Source organism: Pangasianodon hypophthalmus, chromosome 10 (assembly GCF_027358585.1).
Source record: "Pangasianodon hypophthalmus isolate fPanHyp1 chromosome 10, fPanHyp1.pri, whole genome shotgun sequence".
Classification (NCBI taxonomy): Eukaryota; Metazoa; Chordata; class Actinopteri; order Siluriformes; family Pangasiidae; genus Pangasianodon; species Pangasianodon hypophthalmus.
The window spans coordinates 9,190,310-9,209,206 of NC_069719.1; the positions used below are offsets into that span (position 1 = coordinate 9,190,310).

Genomic DNA, 18,897 nt, shown 5'->3' on the forward strand with positions numbered 1-18,897 from the left:
TTGTTTATTAATTGTGTATGGGATATTACCTCCGTGGCCACTGGCAATAATATCCTAAAACACTATATTTCCCCTCCTGAGCTGATCTGCTAATGTCCTAAGTATTTTGGTGGAGAATACATCAGCTTAACCTAAACAGCTAATTTCCTTACAACATAAAAACACTAGCTGTTTCTGTTAAACAAGATGTGCTGCTATCAAAGCAGTCCTGGTTAAAGTATTTGTCTACTGGTATTATGAAGAATTTTGTTTTATGTATAACAATAAGATTACTTATTAGTACTTATTTTGTAGATTTTGTATTTCTGTGCAGTGAGCGCCACAGTGCTGTATACACACTAAACCGTGGAATGAAATCCCCTCCTGTGTCACGTGACACCTTCCTGCGTCATATCGTGATGCATTTGCACATGTACTGAGAGCCAGAGGATATGAAATCAAAATGCAGGTGGAGTCACTGATATTTCATCATTTAAGATAATATACAATAAGTTAAAAATATGAGTACAGCCTGGAAAGACTGGAGAATACTTGACAAGATGAATAAAGTTATTGTCTCAAGTATAATTCTTATCAGTCTTAAAGGTAAGCATGATTACGAAAATTAATAATATAATAGCTTGGTTTTGACTTCTAATAATGAATCTGCACATCACTTTTCTTTATAGCTGCAGTTATCTCTTCCCTCAACATCCAGCAATCACCACCACATCTAATAATGACACCTGAGCAGAAAGAAGCGAAGCTCAACTGCCGGCATGGTGATACCAACTATCCCTACATGTACTGGTATCAACAAAAGACAGTTGGTGGCTCAATTGAGCTCATTGGAATGCTCCAGAATAAAATATTCACTCCTGAGGAGAAGTTTAAAGCACGATTCAACATTTCAGGACACTCTAAAGAGGATGCGTTTCTGCTCATATCCAGTATAACTCCTGAGGACAGTGCAGTATATTTCTGTGCTGCTAGTAAGCACAGCCACGCACCTTCCCTCTCTGTTTAACAAAAAGCTTCACACCAAACACCTGCAAATAAGATCTGTTCTCTGATTAGTACAATCTGTAATAGAACGCAATATAGGAAGTGTACAGTAGAGGTCACTGATAAAACTGGTAGCATGTAGAAGATGTGAAGCTCATTTCAGGTGTAACAACAACATGATCTTCACTTGTGAGAATTCATATGAAACTCATTTAAATCATTTTCACTCACGAGTCATTTTACATTTTCTGTTGTGCTTAGGGCTATTAATAGAGTTAATATGCCATTAATACTACTGAGTTTTTATAGTGTTTAGTGCTTACTGTATAGTTTGCTTACTATTGTTAGATATTATATAGTTTATAGGTTATTGTATAGTGTATGGCCGGGATTTATTGTATTTATTGACTTTTCACTGTTTGTTACTGTGTTTCTACGCTTCTTGTTAGTCACTGTTTCATATTCAGTGCAGCAGGATGATTCCAGGAGAGCTAGATTTTGTTTCTAACAGTAAAGCCTACTGGATTGATTTGACTTGGCTAGTTCTGTTAGCTAACATTTAAGCTATATTCTAGTTATTCCAATAGAGGGCAGTAAAGAGAAATGAAACTGTATAAACAGTGTTGTTTGTCAGTTTTATGCACACTATTTACAGAGTGGAAGATCACACTGAGCACTGAAACGCCTTTTCAAAATGATGCATGTAATTATGCTCATAATTAGACTCCTGATCCTTAAAACAATCTTACCGATGTTATTAATGGGTGAGATTTTGTGCTGTTATATAACAAGGAAACAGATATGTTCACTTCAAAGATCATGTACCTTTACACTACACTACTCTTTTTTACTGTCTCTCATTAGGATGAGTTCTGAGTAAAGATATTTGTCCAGACTCCACCAGATCAGAAAAATCTAGAGGATACTGCTGTGCTCTACTGCTCTCATAGCGTATCAAACTATAACCGTATACTTTGGTACAAGATGAACAGCTGTGGGAGTGAGATGAAATATCTTGGGAATCTTTTGCTGGAAACTCCAAACCCTGAGGAGCCAAGGTTTAACCTGAGTGGGGATGGAAGGTTTAAAGGATCACTGAGCATTCCTAGCCTCTCTCTACAAGATAGTGCAGTTTATTTCTGTCCAGCATATACACAGAGCTTCTCCTCTGCTGTGACCACAGTGCAAAAACCCCTCCTCACACTCCACCTCAAAAGAGAAGGCATTTCATGAACAAGAAGGGAAAAAAAGGATTTGGGTGGGTCATTGCACCTACTCCTGTTAGCAGAAAATTAATTAGGTTTTCTTTTTACTATATACTCTATCATTTTTTTAAACCTGATTTTATATCTCTAGATTCTACATCTAATATTAGTTTATGAAAAAGGATGCTTCTTCCTGTGCTGATTTTTCATATTCTGTTGCTCTGGTTCACAGGTAATTATTTACAGATTTTCCAGAGTACACCAAGATGCAGTAATACATAAAGCTTTTTCAAAATCTTACAGGAAGGTTCAGATCATATTCAGAATATTTGTAATGTATATTCTTTTTAACATAACATGCTATTCATTTTGTTCTTCTCTTAAGATCTTTCATTAAGCAGCAAAATCAATCAGACTTCTGATGTGATCGAGAATCCAGGAAATAATGTGAACCTCAGTTGTGCACATAGTTACAAGAACTTTTTTTACCTTTACTGGTACCAACAAACAAGTGAAGATAAATCACTCAAGCTTACTGGATATCTCGACACAACAACCTTCAAAAGCGAGACAGACTATGAGAAGCGCTTTCATATTTATGGAGATGCAAGAACTGAAGGGATCCTGCAGATCTCCAACCTTAATTCACATGATAGTGCAGTGTATTTCTGTGCTGTGAGGGAAAGCACAGTGTCACAGTTATCTGCTACCTACTTCAAAAACTCACTGTATTATAGGTATGTATGCTATCTGCACATCTCCAGCTGCTCCTGCAGTGATGTCTTGTGCAGAAAGCAGCAGCAACATTTGACCTTACTCAAAATGTAGTGTTCCCTGAAAGTATTTCAATATGTTTAATATTACATTTGTAGTTTCTGACATACTGCCTGTGTGAGCTAGAGGTGCTTCATTTGGCAAAAGTATAATATTGCAACACATAAAGACATTTATTTACTTTTTATCACATCTCCATCCCACTTAAACAGTTTCTCATTTCGCAGGCTTCCATTTTTTTTATGTTGCCTATTATAATAAAGGCTTGTTATGCTAGATTATGATATGCTAGTATCTCTTGCCTTGCCTAGTCTAGGCTGGTGGCTTGTGATTCCACAGCTGAGGTGCCTTTTGTGTCCTGCTGTTATTATGTTTACAAATACATATGCAAAAGAAAGGTAAAATGCATATACAAAGGTAAAGTGTCTTTCACAACAACCTATGTGCATGTTTCAGGTACAAAATTTGAAACATTAGTAAACCTACCATATCTAGAGCACTTTTTAACGAAAGCCTTTTTGCTTGTCCCATTCCACTGTAACTACATTTTATCTTGGAGTAAAGTCATTAAAGTACTAAATCAGATTATCTTTAGTTGAATCCATTTAACGTCTCACACCTGAAACATCCTTTTCCATGAGTCATCCATTATATGGAATTAAACATACATTTTTGTGTCCAACAACAATTATTCAATTCTGGTACCTGAACATGTTCCCATGTTCAATATTTGGAAAATTCCTCAAGTTAATGTTCACCAAGAAGTTGCATCAGCTGAATTTCCTGAAAGATCCTGGGAAGAAAAAACATTTCTTTATTTTCAATAACTGTAACATTGACTTATGAGGTCACGTTGAGAGTACACAACACAATATAAACTGAAAGCAAATAATCAATTTAAAAGGGTAAGTCATCAGAATGTCCTTAATGTCCTCAATCCATTAGGATGAGCACTAATTAACCACATATTGTGTATTTGCTTAATCTTCTTAATTCATCTCTGTTACTTATTTAAGAGCAAAATGCCAAGGAACATTGTAAAAATGAGATTGTTGCCTGAGATGGGTTACAATGTTTGAATAGTTATAAATGCATGTTTTTCCAGATTTAATGTTGAAAACAATTTTTAAGAAATTATAATAAATAAATAAATAAATACATTTAATATTTATGAACTGTGGGTAAATGGCACCCTTAACATGGAACCATTTGGCCAGTCTTTACCTTTGATCTTTCTGCTGTTTAAAGTTATGCTAGCTCTTTGTTTTGCTAATTCCTATAAATAAATTATTAGTTGCTTCTAGATTCTCCTGATATTTTATTGTGACATCCTGTTGAGTGAGGAATGAGGACTAAGTAGCCAGGATTAAGCGAGTGAGATGCTGAATACTGTTATTATGCTTGTCGATCTCAGACGTTTTCCACCTGGTTAATGCTAAAATAAAAATACTTCACTTGACTGAATTCACTGATAAATATTCAAACAAAGAGTCACAATGCTCAACATTGCCTGGTTTAAGAAATCTTGCTGCAAAACGAGCATATAAATAATCTTTTCATTAAGCACATACAGGTGTAAACACTCACTCGTTACCTGTTTGTCCTTTGTCACTCCTCCTCCCATCATAACTGGCACTTGACCACGCCCCCTCTGTCAAATTTATGCAACTGTTTCAGGTTATTTTCCTTGGCTTTCTTAATTAGTTCATTAAGTTTTTTTTTTTAGTGTATGATTGTTTAGCATATTTTGGCAACTTTCCTGCTAATAATGAAAAATTCATAGAATTAATAATGTGCTTTATAATAAATGGCTGAGTATAAAATAAATAACTCACTAATAAAAAATGGAGGTTTAATAGATTTACCTTTAGACATTGTAAGGAAATTAGCTGTTTAGGTTAAGCTGATGTATTCTCTACCATATGTAGGAGATTAGCACATCAGCTCAGAGGGGGAAATTTTGTAAACTTAATATTTTAATAGCTGATCAACTATTTGTCCAGCGATAAGTTGAAATGAGTGTGTTTATTAATTGTGTATGGAATATTACCTCCGTGGCCACCGGCAATAATATCCTAAAAACACTATATTAAGAGCACAGTAAAAAGATCGGCAGTTTAAGGCAGTAAATTAGAAGCACAGAGACACAAGACACTGGCTATTAAAAATCAGACGAGACTTTATTACTATTCTAAAACACAGAAACTAATCTAACACAAACACACACACACAAAGACAAACAGGGGTGAAGATGGCTTTGAAAAGAGAGTGAATGAAATTCTGAGTTTCTAGCAGTTTCTCAGACCATGACCTGAATGAACCAACAACTTATCAGTTTAATTTAACATTCACTTCATTTAGAAGGGCTCTAAGCTGGTATTAAATGCACCAGTTCAGTGAGAAACTGGAGGTACTATACTTGCGTTTGTGTTTCCAGGGATTCCCTCGTTGCGTTGTTGTTTGGAAGGAGTTTCCGACAATGTTGATTGGTCGGCGGTCTGGTTGGCCTTACGTAGCGTCTCGAAAGACCAATGGGGCTGATAAACAGAGTGAGGAGCGAACCCGGCGGAGTCTCGTAGGTGGGTTGCAAAACTTTGATGAATGGTTCACAGTGGTGCGAAGGTGAGTGTTGGAGGCTTTCTGGACTCTCGTACAGATGTTTTGGATGAGACTCTTGCAAAGATATGCTGGATGAGACTCAGAGTTTCCTTTGTGTCAGGGGGTTTTAACCCTATCCAGTTGGGCTGACCCCAAAGTGTTTGCTCCAATCAGCAGGATCTTGGGGCAGGGTGTAAACTGTATTCTTTTCCTCTGACACTAATTAACATTCTTTTCCTCTGACACTAATTAACATTCTGGTGTGAGTTACGTGTTTTGCAAACTTTGCACAAGGCTAGATTAGAACTTTGGTAAGGAATTTGGTAACATGCATGTAATACATAGTACTCAACTTCACGTTATACCAACCCTTAGGAAATTCAATAGCAATCACAAACATACCAAACATGACATACCTGCTGTTATTGATACACCCACGAACACTATGACACCTGTTAAATGATCAAAAGCATCATAATGACCTGGTGGCTATAAGCATGATATATATACGGAATGACATTAAAAGAGGCAACAAGTTTTCAAACTATGGTGCATCATCTTAAAAGTCATTGTCCTTACAGGAGATGTAAAGTAGCCTCATGTAGTCTGTTAAAGCTGGGTTCTGTGGAATGTGTGAAGGGTGCTGAACTTTGTGTTCCTGGGGAAAGCAAAGGTCTCATTCCATGAGGGTCCTTGGTTAAGTCCCGTCCCGTCCCCCCTGGGAGCAGGATTCCTAGCTTTATGGCTTCTTTGCTTTCCTTGCCTGCTCGCTTCTGGCTACATCTCCCCCCTTTCGCCTGGTGATGATTGAGGCAAAGTCATCGGCAAGCACTGGAAAAAACAAAAACAGGCAGGCAAAGCAGAAACACATACAAACAAGACAGCACCTCCATTACTGGCAAAGTACTGGTGCGAGAAATAAAATTATTTGATGATCTATGGGATACCTTTGGGGACACTTGTGATGCTATGATTGGGCTTTGGTCTCTTTCTTTTCTCTAGGTCGTTTGGCCTACTAAAAGAAAAGTTGAAAGCAAGAGAAAGGAAAGATAATGACAGTGATCACAAAGGAAGGAAGAAAAATAATTTTGATGAAAACAGTGGGGTTTCCCTGCAATGATGTGAGTGCAACTTCTACACTAGTGTAAGTTGATTTAAATGATCTACCCATCAAGAAGACAGTTGAATGTTTCCTATGGTGGTTGGTTTAAATGTATGTTAATGTGGTGTAGTGTATGGGCAGTCTGAGCCGTGTCAGTCTGTTTCAGCTACCCCCCTTTTCTTGTCTTTTGGACTACAGTGTTTCTTGGTTTGGCTTAGTTGAGAGACAGCTCATTGCGTCCTTTCCTATATAAGAGCTTGTCCACAATCTCATGGGTGTTGGTCCAGTGAGGCAGTTCTGGCATGTCCTCCTGTTCCTTGGAGGATTCATTTCTTTCGAGGAATTCCTTCAGTAGCTGGATCAGTTCTTGTGGGTCAGCTGAGGGTGGAGTGTCTTGTTCTCATGCATACTCAGTGCTGTGCCTGTTTGAGTAGTGCGGAGATGGACTTCTTGAGAAGTGTGGCTGATCCCACTTTTTCCAGCATTTTGTTCGGTTCTTTGGTTTGGCATTGGCATGGGGGTATCGTTTGTTGCTGGTTATAGGTTCTCTCCATTCTTTATGGAGGAATCTGGCATTGTCATGGCAATGGGCGTCTTCCAGTGCCAGGGTTGGATCTTGGGTAATGGAGACTGTAGGTGTTTTGTTACCTTTTCTTGAGGCCATCTTCTGTTTGTTATCGGCCTTCTGGGTTAGGTCCCATAGCCGTTGGATCGTCATCATGCGAGGGCAGGCTATGACACCTAGGTGATGGCTTACTCCAGGATGCAGATTTCTTAGGAAGAGGGTTTTGAAGTTCATGTCCTCTTCAAGTTCAGGTTCGTTATATGCCCCAAAGTAGGCTCGTCGGAGCCGGTTATAGTAGGCTCGGGGGTTCTCCTGCCGACCATGTTTGGTTTCCAGGGCAACTAACAGTCCATGTTCAGCTGGGTCTGCAAATTCTTTAATCAGTGCCTGACAGATTAGCTGATAGTTAGATTTTGTGCAAATGGGCTGTCGATCTAGGAAGCTTCACGCCTCTGAACTAGATGTTGTCCTCAGTAGAAAAAGCCTGTCTCGGTTGGTCGCCTGAGGCCTCATTTCCAGGTGTAAGTCAGTGTCTTGCAGGTAGGCCTGTATGTCGTAGCCTCCGGCAGCATTCGGGGTGAACTTGTTAATGTTTCTGGCCAGAGGGTCAAGGTCTTTTAGGGCCAGGCCATGTACCGCTTTGGCATCCGCATGGATGGGTTCCATTCTTCTGTTGGCAGGGATGAATTCTTCTGTGAGGGCCAGTCAGGCTCTGGGTTGTGCCCCCTCACTTCTTGTTTCTTGTGTCACCCCATAAATGGGGGACCCTGCTCTGCTGGGCAGTGGTGATGCTATCAAGTGTCTCACCCTTCTTGGCTCTGGTTGTAGCTCATAGGCATGCTTGAGCTCCTCAACCTCTTCTATGGTGTGGTCAAGCTGCAGGGTGAAACTTTCAATGTTGTCTCTAGACTTCTCCAGGTGGCCTTCCAGGGCCTTGATTTTGAGACAGAAGAAGGCAGTAAAGGACAGGAATCACCTGAGTAACCTGATTAATTGAAGGAGACTGGCTAAAACGACAAGTGGATCAAGTCCACAAATGGGGCCTGCTTGTCAGTTCAGCTTAACTACGAGTACTGAATCGCTTACAGCTGATGTACAATTATATACTGGAAATGAGCTTAAAGTGAAAGAGAGTTGTCTCTGATTTACTTTGAGACTCGTAGTAAGGAACAGTAGTGTCTCCTATCTAAGTGACACTTGTAAAGCACGGACACAAGAGTGTCAAATGCCTCAAAGTGAAATAATTATTGTGTGAAGAAGAAGAGTAAATGGAAAAAGAAGGGAGAAGAGTAAATGGAACAGAAAAGAGAGCAATAAGTATGAAGTTTAATCACTTTAACATTGTCCAAAACACGAGCTGTTCAATTGCTGCAAGCCACAACATGCTAATCGCTAACCGCTAAGCTTCGAGGCTAATGGTTTTAGCATAGACTTCAATATAAACACTACTGCTTCGGGTGAGCTTAGCTACACCTGAGAGTTTGTTTACAAGATGGCGTCGTCAGACTGCGCATGCTCCTAGGGCCCGACTGTTGCTATGACAACCAACACAAACAGTAGGTCGCTACCGCACTGCTTGAGACACACAGTTTAAGCACTTTTATATCAAAGGTCGGCGCATTCCAGCGCATTGCAAATAAACACCACTTGTAGCCCGCTTTAAGGCATGGCGCTTAAAACTCAGTTTGTTAAAGTGAGATAAAACTTAAAGAGGCAGGTTCACTGCAACTAATACGATTACAATAATCCAATAATTGTGATCTCGGCGGATCTTAAATTTCCGTGCCAGTTTCTCTGACACACAAATACAACAGGGTTTCTTCGCTGCTGGTTACACAAATTTATTCTAACTTTACTTAACAAAACTTAACATTCAAGACACACTCGGACACTCACAAAGTGTTACACAGAGAGATAGCTTTCAAAACTAACTCTGCGAGCAGACACAAAAGGACAAGCATGAATTCGCTACTCTAGTGGCTAATCCTGGGAGTAAAATATCTATCTGAATGGCACTGGAACACGCAATGCATCAATTTAGCTGTAACACAAGGCCTTTTAAGAAGAGATTGAGGAACGCGCTCAACTCTTATCTTAACCGTACTGTGAGGAGATTTCTTCGTCTTGACAGGGGCACTTTAATTACTGCAGTTTACTGTGACTGATATTCCTCGCTCGGAACAGGAGTCAGATAGCTACCTGAATAACACTGGAACACGCAGTGGATCAGTCTACCTACAACATGAGGCCTTTTTAGGAAGAAATTAAGGAACACGCTTAATTCTATCCTCACCGCACTGAGAGGAGATTTCTTCGTCCTAACGGGGTGAATTAATTTAACATTTACGGCAGGTTAACACTAGGGAAGCAAACCGAGTTATCACTTTCCATCTATTCACACAGCAAGCCGGCTGAATGCGTACATCACACACTAACACATCAGACTCGTCTTTTCTGTCTCTGATCTATTATCCACAACAACTGAAAAGATACACACCTGTGACTTGTCCAGTGCTTACAATTTAGATTAAACTGCCCGCATTCTCCACCAATAATGTAAGGAAATTAGCTGTTTAGGTTAAGCTGATGTGTTCTCCACCAAAATATGTAGGAGATTAGCACATCAGCTCAGAGGGGGAAATTTTGTAAACTTAATATTTTAATAGCTGATCAACTATTCGTCCAGCGATAAGTTGAAATGAGTGTGTTTATTAATTGTGTATGGGATATTACCTCCGTGGCCACCGGCAATAATATCCTAAAACACTATATTTCTCCTTCTGAGCTGATCTGCTAATGTCCTACGTATTTTGGTGGAGAATACATCAGCTTAACCTAAACAGCTAATTTCCTTACAACATAAAAACACTAGCTGTTTCTGTTAAACAAGATGTGCTGCTATCAAAGCAATCCTGGTTAAAGTATTTGTCTACTGGTATTATGAAGAATTTTGTTTTATGTATAACAATAAGATTACTTATTTTGTAGATTTTGTATTTCTGTGCAGTGAGCGCCACAGTGCTGTATACACACTAAACCGTGGAATGAAATCCCCTCCTCTGTCACGTGACACCTTCCTGCGTCATATCGTGATGCATTTGCACCTGTACTGAGAGCCAGAGGATCATTTAAGCTAATTTAAATTTCATCATTTAAGATAATATACAATAAGTTAAAGATATGAGTACAGCCTGGAAAGACTGGAGAATACTTGACAAGATGACTAAAATTATTGTCTCAAGTATAATTCTTATCAGTCTTAAAGGTAAGCATGATTACGAAAATTAATAATATAACAGCTTGACTTCTACTTGACTTCTAATAATGAATTTGCACATCCCTTTTCTTTACAGCTTCAGTTATCTCTTCCCTCAACATCCAGCAGTTACCACCACATCTAATAATGACAGCTGAGCAGAAAGAAGCGAAGCTCACCTGCTGGCATGGTGATAACAACTATAACTCCATGTACTGGTATCAACAAAAGACAGTCGGTGGCTCAATTGAGCTCATTGGAATGCTTGTGTATGAAAAACCCACTCCTGAGGAGAAGTTTAAAGCAAGATTCAACATTTCAGGACACTCTAAAGAGGATGCGTTTCTGCTCATATCCAGTATAACTCCTGAGGACAGTGCAGTATATTTCTGTGCTGCTAGTAAGCACAGCCACACACCTTCCCTCTCTGTTTAACAAAAAGCTTCACACCAAACACCTGCAAATAAGATCTGTTCTCTGATTAGTACAATCTGTAATAGAACGCAATATAGGAAGTGTACAGTAGAGGTCACTGATAAAACTGGTAGCATGTAGAAGATGTGAAGCTCATTTCAGGTGTAACAACAACATGATCTTCACTTGTGAGAATTCATATGAAACTCATTTAAATCATTTTCACTCACGAGTCACTTTACATTTTCTGTTGTGCTTAGGGCTATTAATAGAGTTAATATGCCATTAATACTACTGAGTTTTTATAGTGTTTAGTGCTTACTGTATAGTTTGCTTACTCTATTGTTAGATATTATATAGTTTATAGGTTATTGTATAGTGTATGGCCGGGATTTATTGTATTTATTGACTTTTCACTGTTTGTTACTGTGTTTCTACGCTTCTTGTTAGTCACTGTTTCATATTCAGTGCAGCAGGATGATTCCAGGAGAGCTAGATTTTGTTTCTAACAATAAAGCCTACTGGATTGATTTGACTTGGCTAGTTCTGTTAGCTAACATTTAAGCAATATTCTAGTTATTCCAATAGAGGGCAGTAAAGAGAAATGAAACTGTATAAACAGTGTTGTTTGTCAGTTTTATGCACACTATTTACAGAGTGGAAGATCACACTGAGCACTGAAACGCCTTTTCAAAATGATGCATGTAATTATGCTCATGATTAGATTCCTGATCCTTAAAACAATCTCACTGATGTTATTAACAGGTGAGATTTTGTGCTGTTATATAACAAGGAAACAAATATGTTCACTTCCACGATCATGTACCTTTACACTACACTACTCTTTTTTACTGTCTCTCAATAGCATCAGTTCTGAGTAAAGATGTTGTCCAGACTCCACCAGATCTGCTGAGAAATCTAGAAGATACTGCTGTGCTCTACTGCTCTCATAGCATATCAAGCTATAACAGTATACTTTGGTACAAGATGAACAGCTCTGGGAGTGAGATGAAATATCTTGGAAATCTTTTCCTGGAAACTCCAAACCCTGAGGAGCCAAGGTTTAACCTGAGTGGGGATGGAAGGTCTAAAGGATCGCTGAGCATTCCCAGCCTCTCTCTACAAGATAGTGCAGTTTATTTCTGTGCAGCATATATACACAGAGCTTCTCCTCTGCTGTGACCACAGTGCAAAAACCCCTCCTCACACTCCACCTCAAAAGAGAAGGCATTTCATGAACAAGAAGGGGTAAAAAAGGATTTGGGTGGGTCATTGCACCTACTCCTGTTAGTGATTACAACAGAAAATTAATTAGGTTTTCGTTTTTTTATACACTCTATCATTTTTTTAAACCTGATTTTATAGCTCTAGATTCTACATCTAATATTAGTTTATGACAAAGGATGGTGCTTCATGTGGTGATTTTTCATATTCTGTTGCTCTGGTTCACAGGTAATTATTTACAAATTTTCCAGAGTACACCAAGATGCAGTAATACATATAAAGCTTTTTCAAAATCTTACAGGAAGGTTCAGATCACATTCAGAATATTTGTAATGTAAATGTAATATGTGATGTAAATATTTGTAAATTCTTTTTAACATAACATGCTATTCATTTTGTTCTTCTTTTCAGATCCTTCATTAAGCAGCAAAATCACTCAGACTACTGATGTGATCAAGAATCCAGGAAATAATGTGAACCTCAGTTGCATACATACTTACAAGAACTTTTATTATCTTTTCTGGTACCAACAAACAAGAGAAGACAAATCACTCAAGCTTACTGGATATCTTTCTACAGCAACCTTCATAAGCGAGACGGACTATGAAAAACGCTTTCATATTTACGGAGATGCGAAAAGTGAAGGGATCCTGCAGATCTCCAACCTTAATTCACATGATAGTGCAGTGTATTTCTGTGCTGTGAGAGAAAACACAGTGTCACAGTTATCTGATACCTACTTCAAAAACTCACTGTATTATAGTTATGTTTGCTATCTGCACATCTCCAGCTGCTCCTGCAGTGATGTCTTGTGCAGAAAGCAGCAGCAACATTTGACCTTACTCAAAATGTAGTGTTCCCTGAAAGTATTTCACTATGTTTAATATTACATTTTAGTTTCAGACATACTGTGTGTGTGAGCTAGAGATGCTTCATATGGCAAAGGTATCATATTGCAATACATAAAGACATTTATTTACTTTTTATCATAGCTCCATCCCATGAAAACAGTTTCTCATTGCACAGACTTCCAGTAACCTTGCATTTCTGCCATGTTATTCCTATATTCTAGCCTTTTTTTTATATTGCCTATTATAATAAAGTCCTGTTATGCTAGTATCTCTTGCCTTGCCTAGTCTAGGCTGGTGGCTTGTGATTCCACAATTGGGGGGCCATTTGTGTCCTGCTGTTATATATGTTTCAGGTGCAAAATTTGTAACATTAATAAACCTACCATATCTAGAGCACTTTTTAACAAAAGCCTTTTTGCCTGTCCCATTCTACTGTAACTACATTTTAACTTGGAGTAAAGTCATTAAAGTACTAAATCAGATCATCTTTAGTTAATGTGTGAATCCATTTAACGTCTCACACCTGAAACATCCTTTTCCATGAGTCATCCATTATATGGAATTAAACATTTACATTTTTGTGTCCAACAACAATTATTCAATCCTGTTACCTGAACATGTTCCCATGTTCAATATTTGGAAAATTCCTCAAGTTAATGTTCACCAAGAAGTTGCATCAGCCGAATTTCCTGAAAGATCCTGGGAAGAAAAAAAACATTTCTTTATTTTCAATTACTGTAACATTGACTTATGAGGTCACGTTAAAAGTACACAACACATATTATAAATTGAAAGCAAATAATTTATTTAAAATGGTAAGTCATCAGAATGTCTTTAATGTCCTCAATCTATTAGCATGGACACTAATTAACCACATATTATGTATTTGCTTAATCTTCTTAATTCATCTCTGTTACTCATTTAAGAGCAAAATGCCAAGGAACATTGTAAAAATGAGATACTGTTGCCTGAGATGGGTTACAATGTTTGAATAGTTATAAATGCATGTTTTTCCAGATTTAATGTTGAAAAAATATTTTTTTAAGAAATTAAAATAAATAAATACATTTAATTTTTATGAGTTATGGGTAAATGGCATCCCAAACATGGAACCATGTGTCCAGGCTTTACCTTTGATATTTCTGCTGTTTAACTTTGTTAGCTCTTTGTTCTGCTTATTCCTATAAATAAATTATTAGTTGCTTCTATGTTCTCCTGATATTTTACTGTGACACCCTGTTGAGTGAGTAAGGAATGAGGACTAAGTAGCCAGGATTAAGACAGTGAGATGCTGAATACTGTTATTATGCTTGTCGAGCTCAGACGTTTTCCACCTGGTTAATGCTAAAATAAAAATACTTCACTCGACTGAAATCACTAATAAATACACAACCACGGGGTCACACTGCTCAACATTGCCTGGTTTAAGAAATTTCGCTACAAAACAAGAGCATATAAATAATCTTCTCATTAAGCACATACAGGTGTAAAAACTCACTCGTTACCTGTTTGTCTTTCGCCACTCCTCCTCCCATCATAACCAGCACTTGACCACGCCCCCTCTGTCAAATATATGCAATTGTTTCAGGTTATTTTGCCTTGGTTTCCTTAATTAGTTCATTAAGTTTGTTTGTAAAGTTTTTTTTATTGTATAATTGTTTAGCTTATTTTTGGAGATTTTCCTGCTAATAATGAAAAAATCATAGGATTAATAATTCAATTCATTTTTCAATTCAATTCAATTTTATTTGTATAGCGCTTTTAACAATGGACATTGTCACAAAGCAGCTTTACAGAAATAAATGGAATCAAAAAATTAACTAGCCAGAGGTGACAGTGGCAAGGAAAAACTCTCTGAGATGATATGAGGAAGAAACCTTGAGAGGAACCAGGCTCAAAAGGGAACCCATCCTCATCTGGGTGCAACGGATAGTGCAATTATAAATAAATCCCTTCTATTATTGTGTACTATATGGACAAATAGTGCAATTGTGCAACCAATAAATTCATCACAGTTTTCCCAAGAAGTCCGGCTGGTTAAAATCTATCCACTGTCCACTGATGGAGTCCTGAGTACGAAGCTGCTCGTGGCAACTGCAGCCCCAAAGCCACTACAGCAATCGCAGTCCCAAGCCATTACAGTACAGCTCCCCATATGTGATCCCCAAGCCATCTCCACAGCCCCCAGATGGCACCATCCCCAGCAATCCAAACTGTAAACGGTAATAATGTGCTTTAAAATAAATAACTGAATATAAAATATAAATATAAAATATAAAACTGACTAATAAAATCTGGAGGTTTAATATATTTATGTTTAGAAATAACAAAAACACTAGCTGTTTCTGTTAACTAGGATTTGCTGCTATCAAAGCAATCCTGGTTAAAGTATTTGTATACTAGTATTACAAAGAACTTTGCTTTAGGTTTAACAATAAGATCAATATGCTGTTAAGTTTAATTGGCCATCTAACCTGGAGTGCACACTATTTTTGAGACATAGAAGGTGAGAGAGTAGGCAAATACCTTAACCAGTATTGTGCTTACAACTGTAAATAATGTGGAAATAGTAGTGCTGAAAATGTTTCTTTGCATGGTGAGCCAACAGGGGGTGATATAACTCAACAGGTTTTGGTCAGATCTTGAGGTTTTGGAGAGAAAACTGTCTTTCTCCTTCTGCTTCCTACAGCTTCTGTCTCTCTGTCTCATTCTGAACAGAAAAAGGATGTTTGATTTGCTTTATGGACTTTTCATTCTCCTCGATCTCTTATCCAGTATGGTACCAATACTTTCAAAATATGTAATATGTAGTATTTTATTTAGCTCTTAATACTGTTGTATATTTGTATTTTTGTTTACTTACAGGTCTGTCAGACTGTGTCCAGATTGAGCAACCAACAGACCTGATAACAAATCTCACAAATAATGCAAAAATCTCCTGTAAACATGATGACAACAATTTAGATGTCATGTTATGGTATCAGCGAAGGGGAGGGAGCACAACTCTGGCTTTAATCAGTTATAACTACGCCACAGCAACACCAAACTATGAGGCTGAATACACAAAGCGGTTCAAACATAACAGGATTGACACTATAACCGGAGATCTGACCATCTCTAATCTCAGCCTGTCAGATTCTGCTGTGTATTACTGCGCTGTCAAACTGCACAGTGCTTCTGTTTCCTCACCTGCGTGACTTAAAACCCATGCATACAGGAAATTCACACAACAGCACTGCAGCTCTGTAATACACATCACGTGGTTCGGGTGAACATGTGTCAGAGACGCATCAGCAAGTCTCTTCTGAACCAATTCAAGATCAACATGACTGGAACTCTCATATACACATTGTTGTTCATTTTACTGAAAGGTATGCAACTCTAAATTACTTACAAGATATTAAACTAAATGTAAGTGGAATGTTACAGATATCTAATTAATCCCAAAATCATCCTGTGTCTCTTTTAGGTTCCTGTAAGGGTGTGTTGATCACTCAGTGGCCTAAATATATCTCCAGTTTTAAAAGCACCTCAGTGGACATGCACTGTTACCAGAATGACACAGACTATCAGTACACTTACTGGTACAGACAAATCGAAGGAAAAGAGCTAGTGCTTATAGCCACATATTTAGCTCGTAATCCCAGCTATGAGACAGGTTTTGGAAAAGGTTTCAAGGTTTGGGGATCAGAGACAAAGAAGTGGTCCCTGACAGTGGATGTTGAAGAGGACAGTGATGCAGTTTACCTGTGTGCTGCTAGTTTCCACAGTGCATAAATGCTGTTAATCTGTGGGACAAAAACATACTGGAAGGCAGCCAGTGCTCACAGCTGACTCAACCACATGAATGCTCATTTCAGTGCAGTATTACTGAGTGTTGATATTTATTTATTTATTAATTTATTTATGTTTGGTTTAGTTTTTTTAACATTTCTTTCAGAGTCTATCCTAGGAAATGAAATCAAATTGCTCTCACATGACAGAATTTTAACAATTGACACATCAGCTTAAACAGAATAGGGAAAATTATTAATATTTTTTTCCCCTTTACATGTTGGCTGCTAAAGACCAGGTGAGACCAAAATAGAACTTTTTGTCCTTGGCACAAGGTACTACATTTGGTATAAACCCAACACTGCTCATCATCAGAACTCCATCCTCACAGTGAAGCATGATTTTGGTGGAATCATGTTCTGAGTATGCTTTTCATCAGTAGGAACTGGGAAAGTGGCCAAAGTTGAGGGTAGGAAGGATAAAGCCAAAGACAGGGCAATCGGAGAAGAAAATCTGTTCTACTTTGCAAGAGACCTGCGACTGGGATTGAGGTTCACCTGCCAACAGGACAACAACCCTAAGAACACTGACAAAGCTACACTGGAGTTGTTCAAAACTAAGAACTTGTTGAAAATCCCAGGCTATAAGCCATTTGCTATATTCTCTGGCAAGTATTGAAAACTGCTCACCAATGGTCTTGATTCAAGCGGACAGAGCTTGAGCAGTCACTGACATGGTAGTTTATGTAGCATTGGTACAAGTGTATCAGGTGGAGCAGACCATACCTCTAGCTTTGCGATCAGCTACAAGTTCAACACCACTAAACAGTGTATTATGTCAGACAAAGAAATTAAACAATTACAAATTTCTACATAAAGTTGAAAAGAACTTGAAATAAGCAGCCGTCACTCACCGAACCTCCCCAAAACCATTTAAGCCACAACCATTCACAAGTGTTTTGCCAATAGGGGGAGATGTCTACAGCTGTAAAGGTCCCAACAAACCTTTGTGCTCTTTCAGTATTTGCTCACTCTGTTGCTCAATCCCTCCAAGTCTCTGTTTCTAATAGTATAAAGGCACTTTTTATTTGAATGAGTCTCTCATTCAAGATGTGCATCAGAAGGATGTATGCAACTGTTTCTAAGTTGTGCCTTTTATTATATTTGTTTACAGGTAGTACCTTTTAAATACTATGTTATTTTCTGGGTTTATTTTGGAGTTACAGTGATTTTTTTTTAAACTGATGACATATAATTTTTCTTCTACAGGAAGAACAAACTGTGCTAATGTTCAGCAGAGCTCTTCACTCCTAGTGAAGGAAACACAAACTGTAACGATTCAGTGTAGCCATGATGACAATAACTTATATGTTATGTTATGGTATCAGCAAAAGATTGACAGTAGAATGGTGCTGATAGGATATAGCTCTGGCACGAGTGAGCCAAACAACGAAGATGATTTTAAAGATCGGTTCAAGCAGAGCAGACAGAAAACAACGGAAGGACAACTTACCATCTCTAATGTGCTGCAGTCAGACTCTGCTGTTTATTACTGTGCTGCACGTGAGCACAGTGCTGCAGATTCATATCATCTCCTTACTAAAACCCCAAACACTCAGGAGTACAGTCTCTGCATTAAAGTAAGCATTTGTCTGTCTGAGATTATACTACTATTTGGTGTGTCCTATAAAAACACAGTAACAATCAGCTGTATTTTACAGGCTGCAATAATAAACCTGTTGGTTCCCTTTGCATGGTTTAAATCTTGGTGATGCTTTGGTATTACCAGTAGTCAGACAGCACAAATCTAACCTTGATGAGCTTTGGCAAAATCTAGGAAACAGCATCCTATGGGCATGGAGCAGTTTGAACTGACCAGACAGGATGTGTTATCTGCTGAATTGTCCATTTCTAACCCTACCCTGTCAGGACTGGCAAATTGTGCAATAAATGGGGTATGTCAGTAAATGTGTACTTACAATTCACCTACAGTATATGGAGGTGTACTTGATAAAAAATGTTTTAGTGATTTTTTTCAGTGATTGTATCTATGGGGGGCACGGTGGTTTAGTGTTTAACACATTTGCCTCGCACCTCCAGGATTGGGTGGTCGATTCCCTCCTCTGCCCTGTGTGCATGGAGTTTGCATGT

The 18,897-nt window shown here is 38.2% G+C and overlaps 1 protein-coding gene and 1 gene segment (V, D, J or C); both read left to right on the top strand.

Moving 5' to 3' along the window:
- Positions 1-10,447: 10,447 nt before the first annotated feature.
- On the top strand, positions 10,448-11,818 carry LOC128319125 (T cell receptor beta variable 4-2-like). The segment is given in 2 exon segments: positions 10,448-10,493; positions 10,582-11,818. Coding segments are annotated over 2 exon segments (384 nt in total).
- A 4,412-nt stretch (positions 11,819-16,230) lies between these two features.
- On the top strand, positions 16,231-17,425 carry LOC117598265 (uncharacterized). Its single transcript, XM_034308011.2, has 3 exons — positions 16,231-16,344; positions 16,443-16,742; positions 17,190-17,425. Exons 1-3 carry the CDS (start codon positions 16,248-16,250, stop codon positions 17,423-17,425), a joined length of 633 nt encoding a protein of 210 aa, XP_034163902.2. The 5' UTR covers positions 16,231-16,247.
- The last annotated feature ends 1,472 nt before the right edge of the window (positions 17,426-18,897 follow it).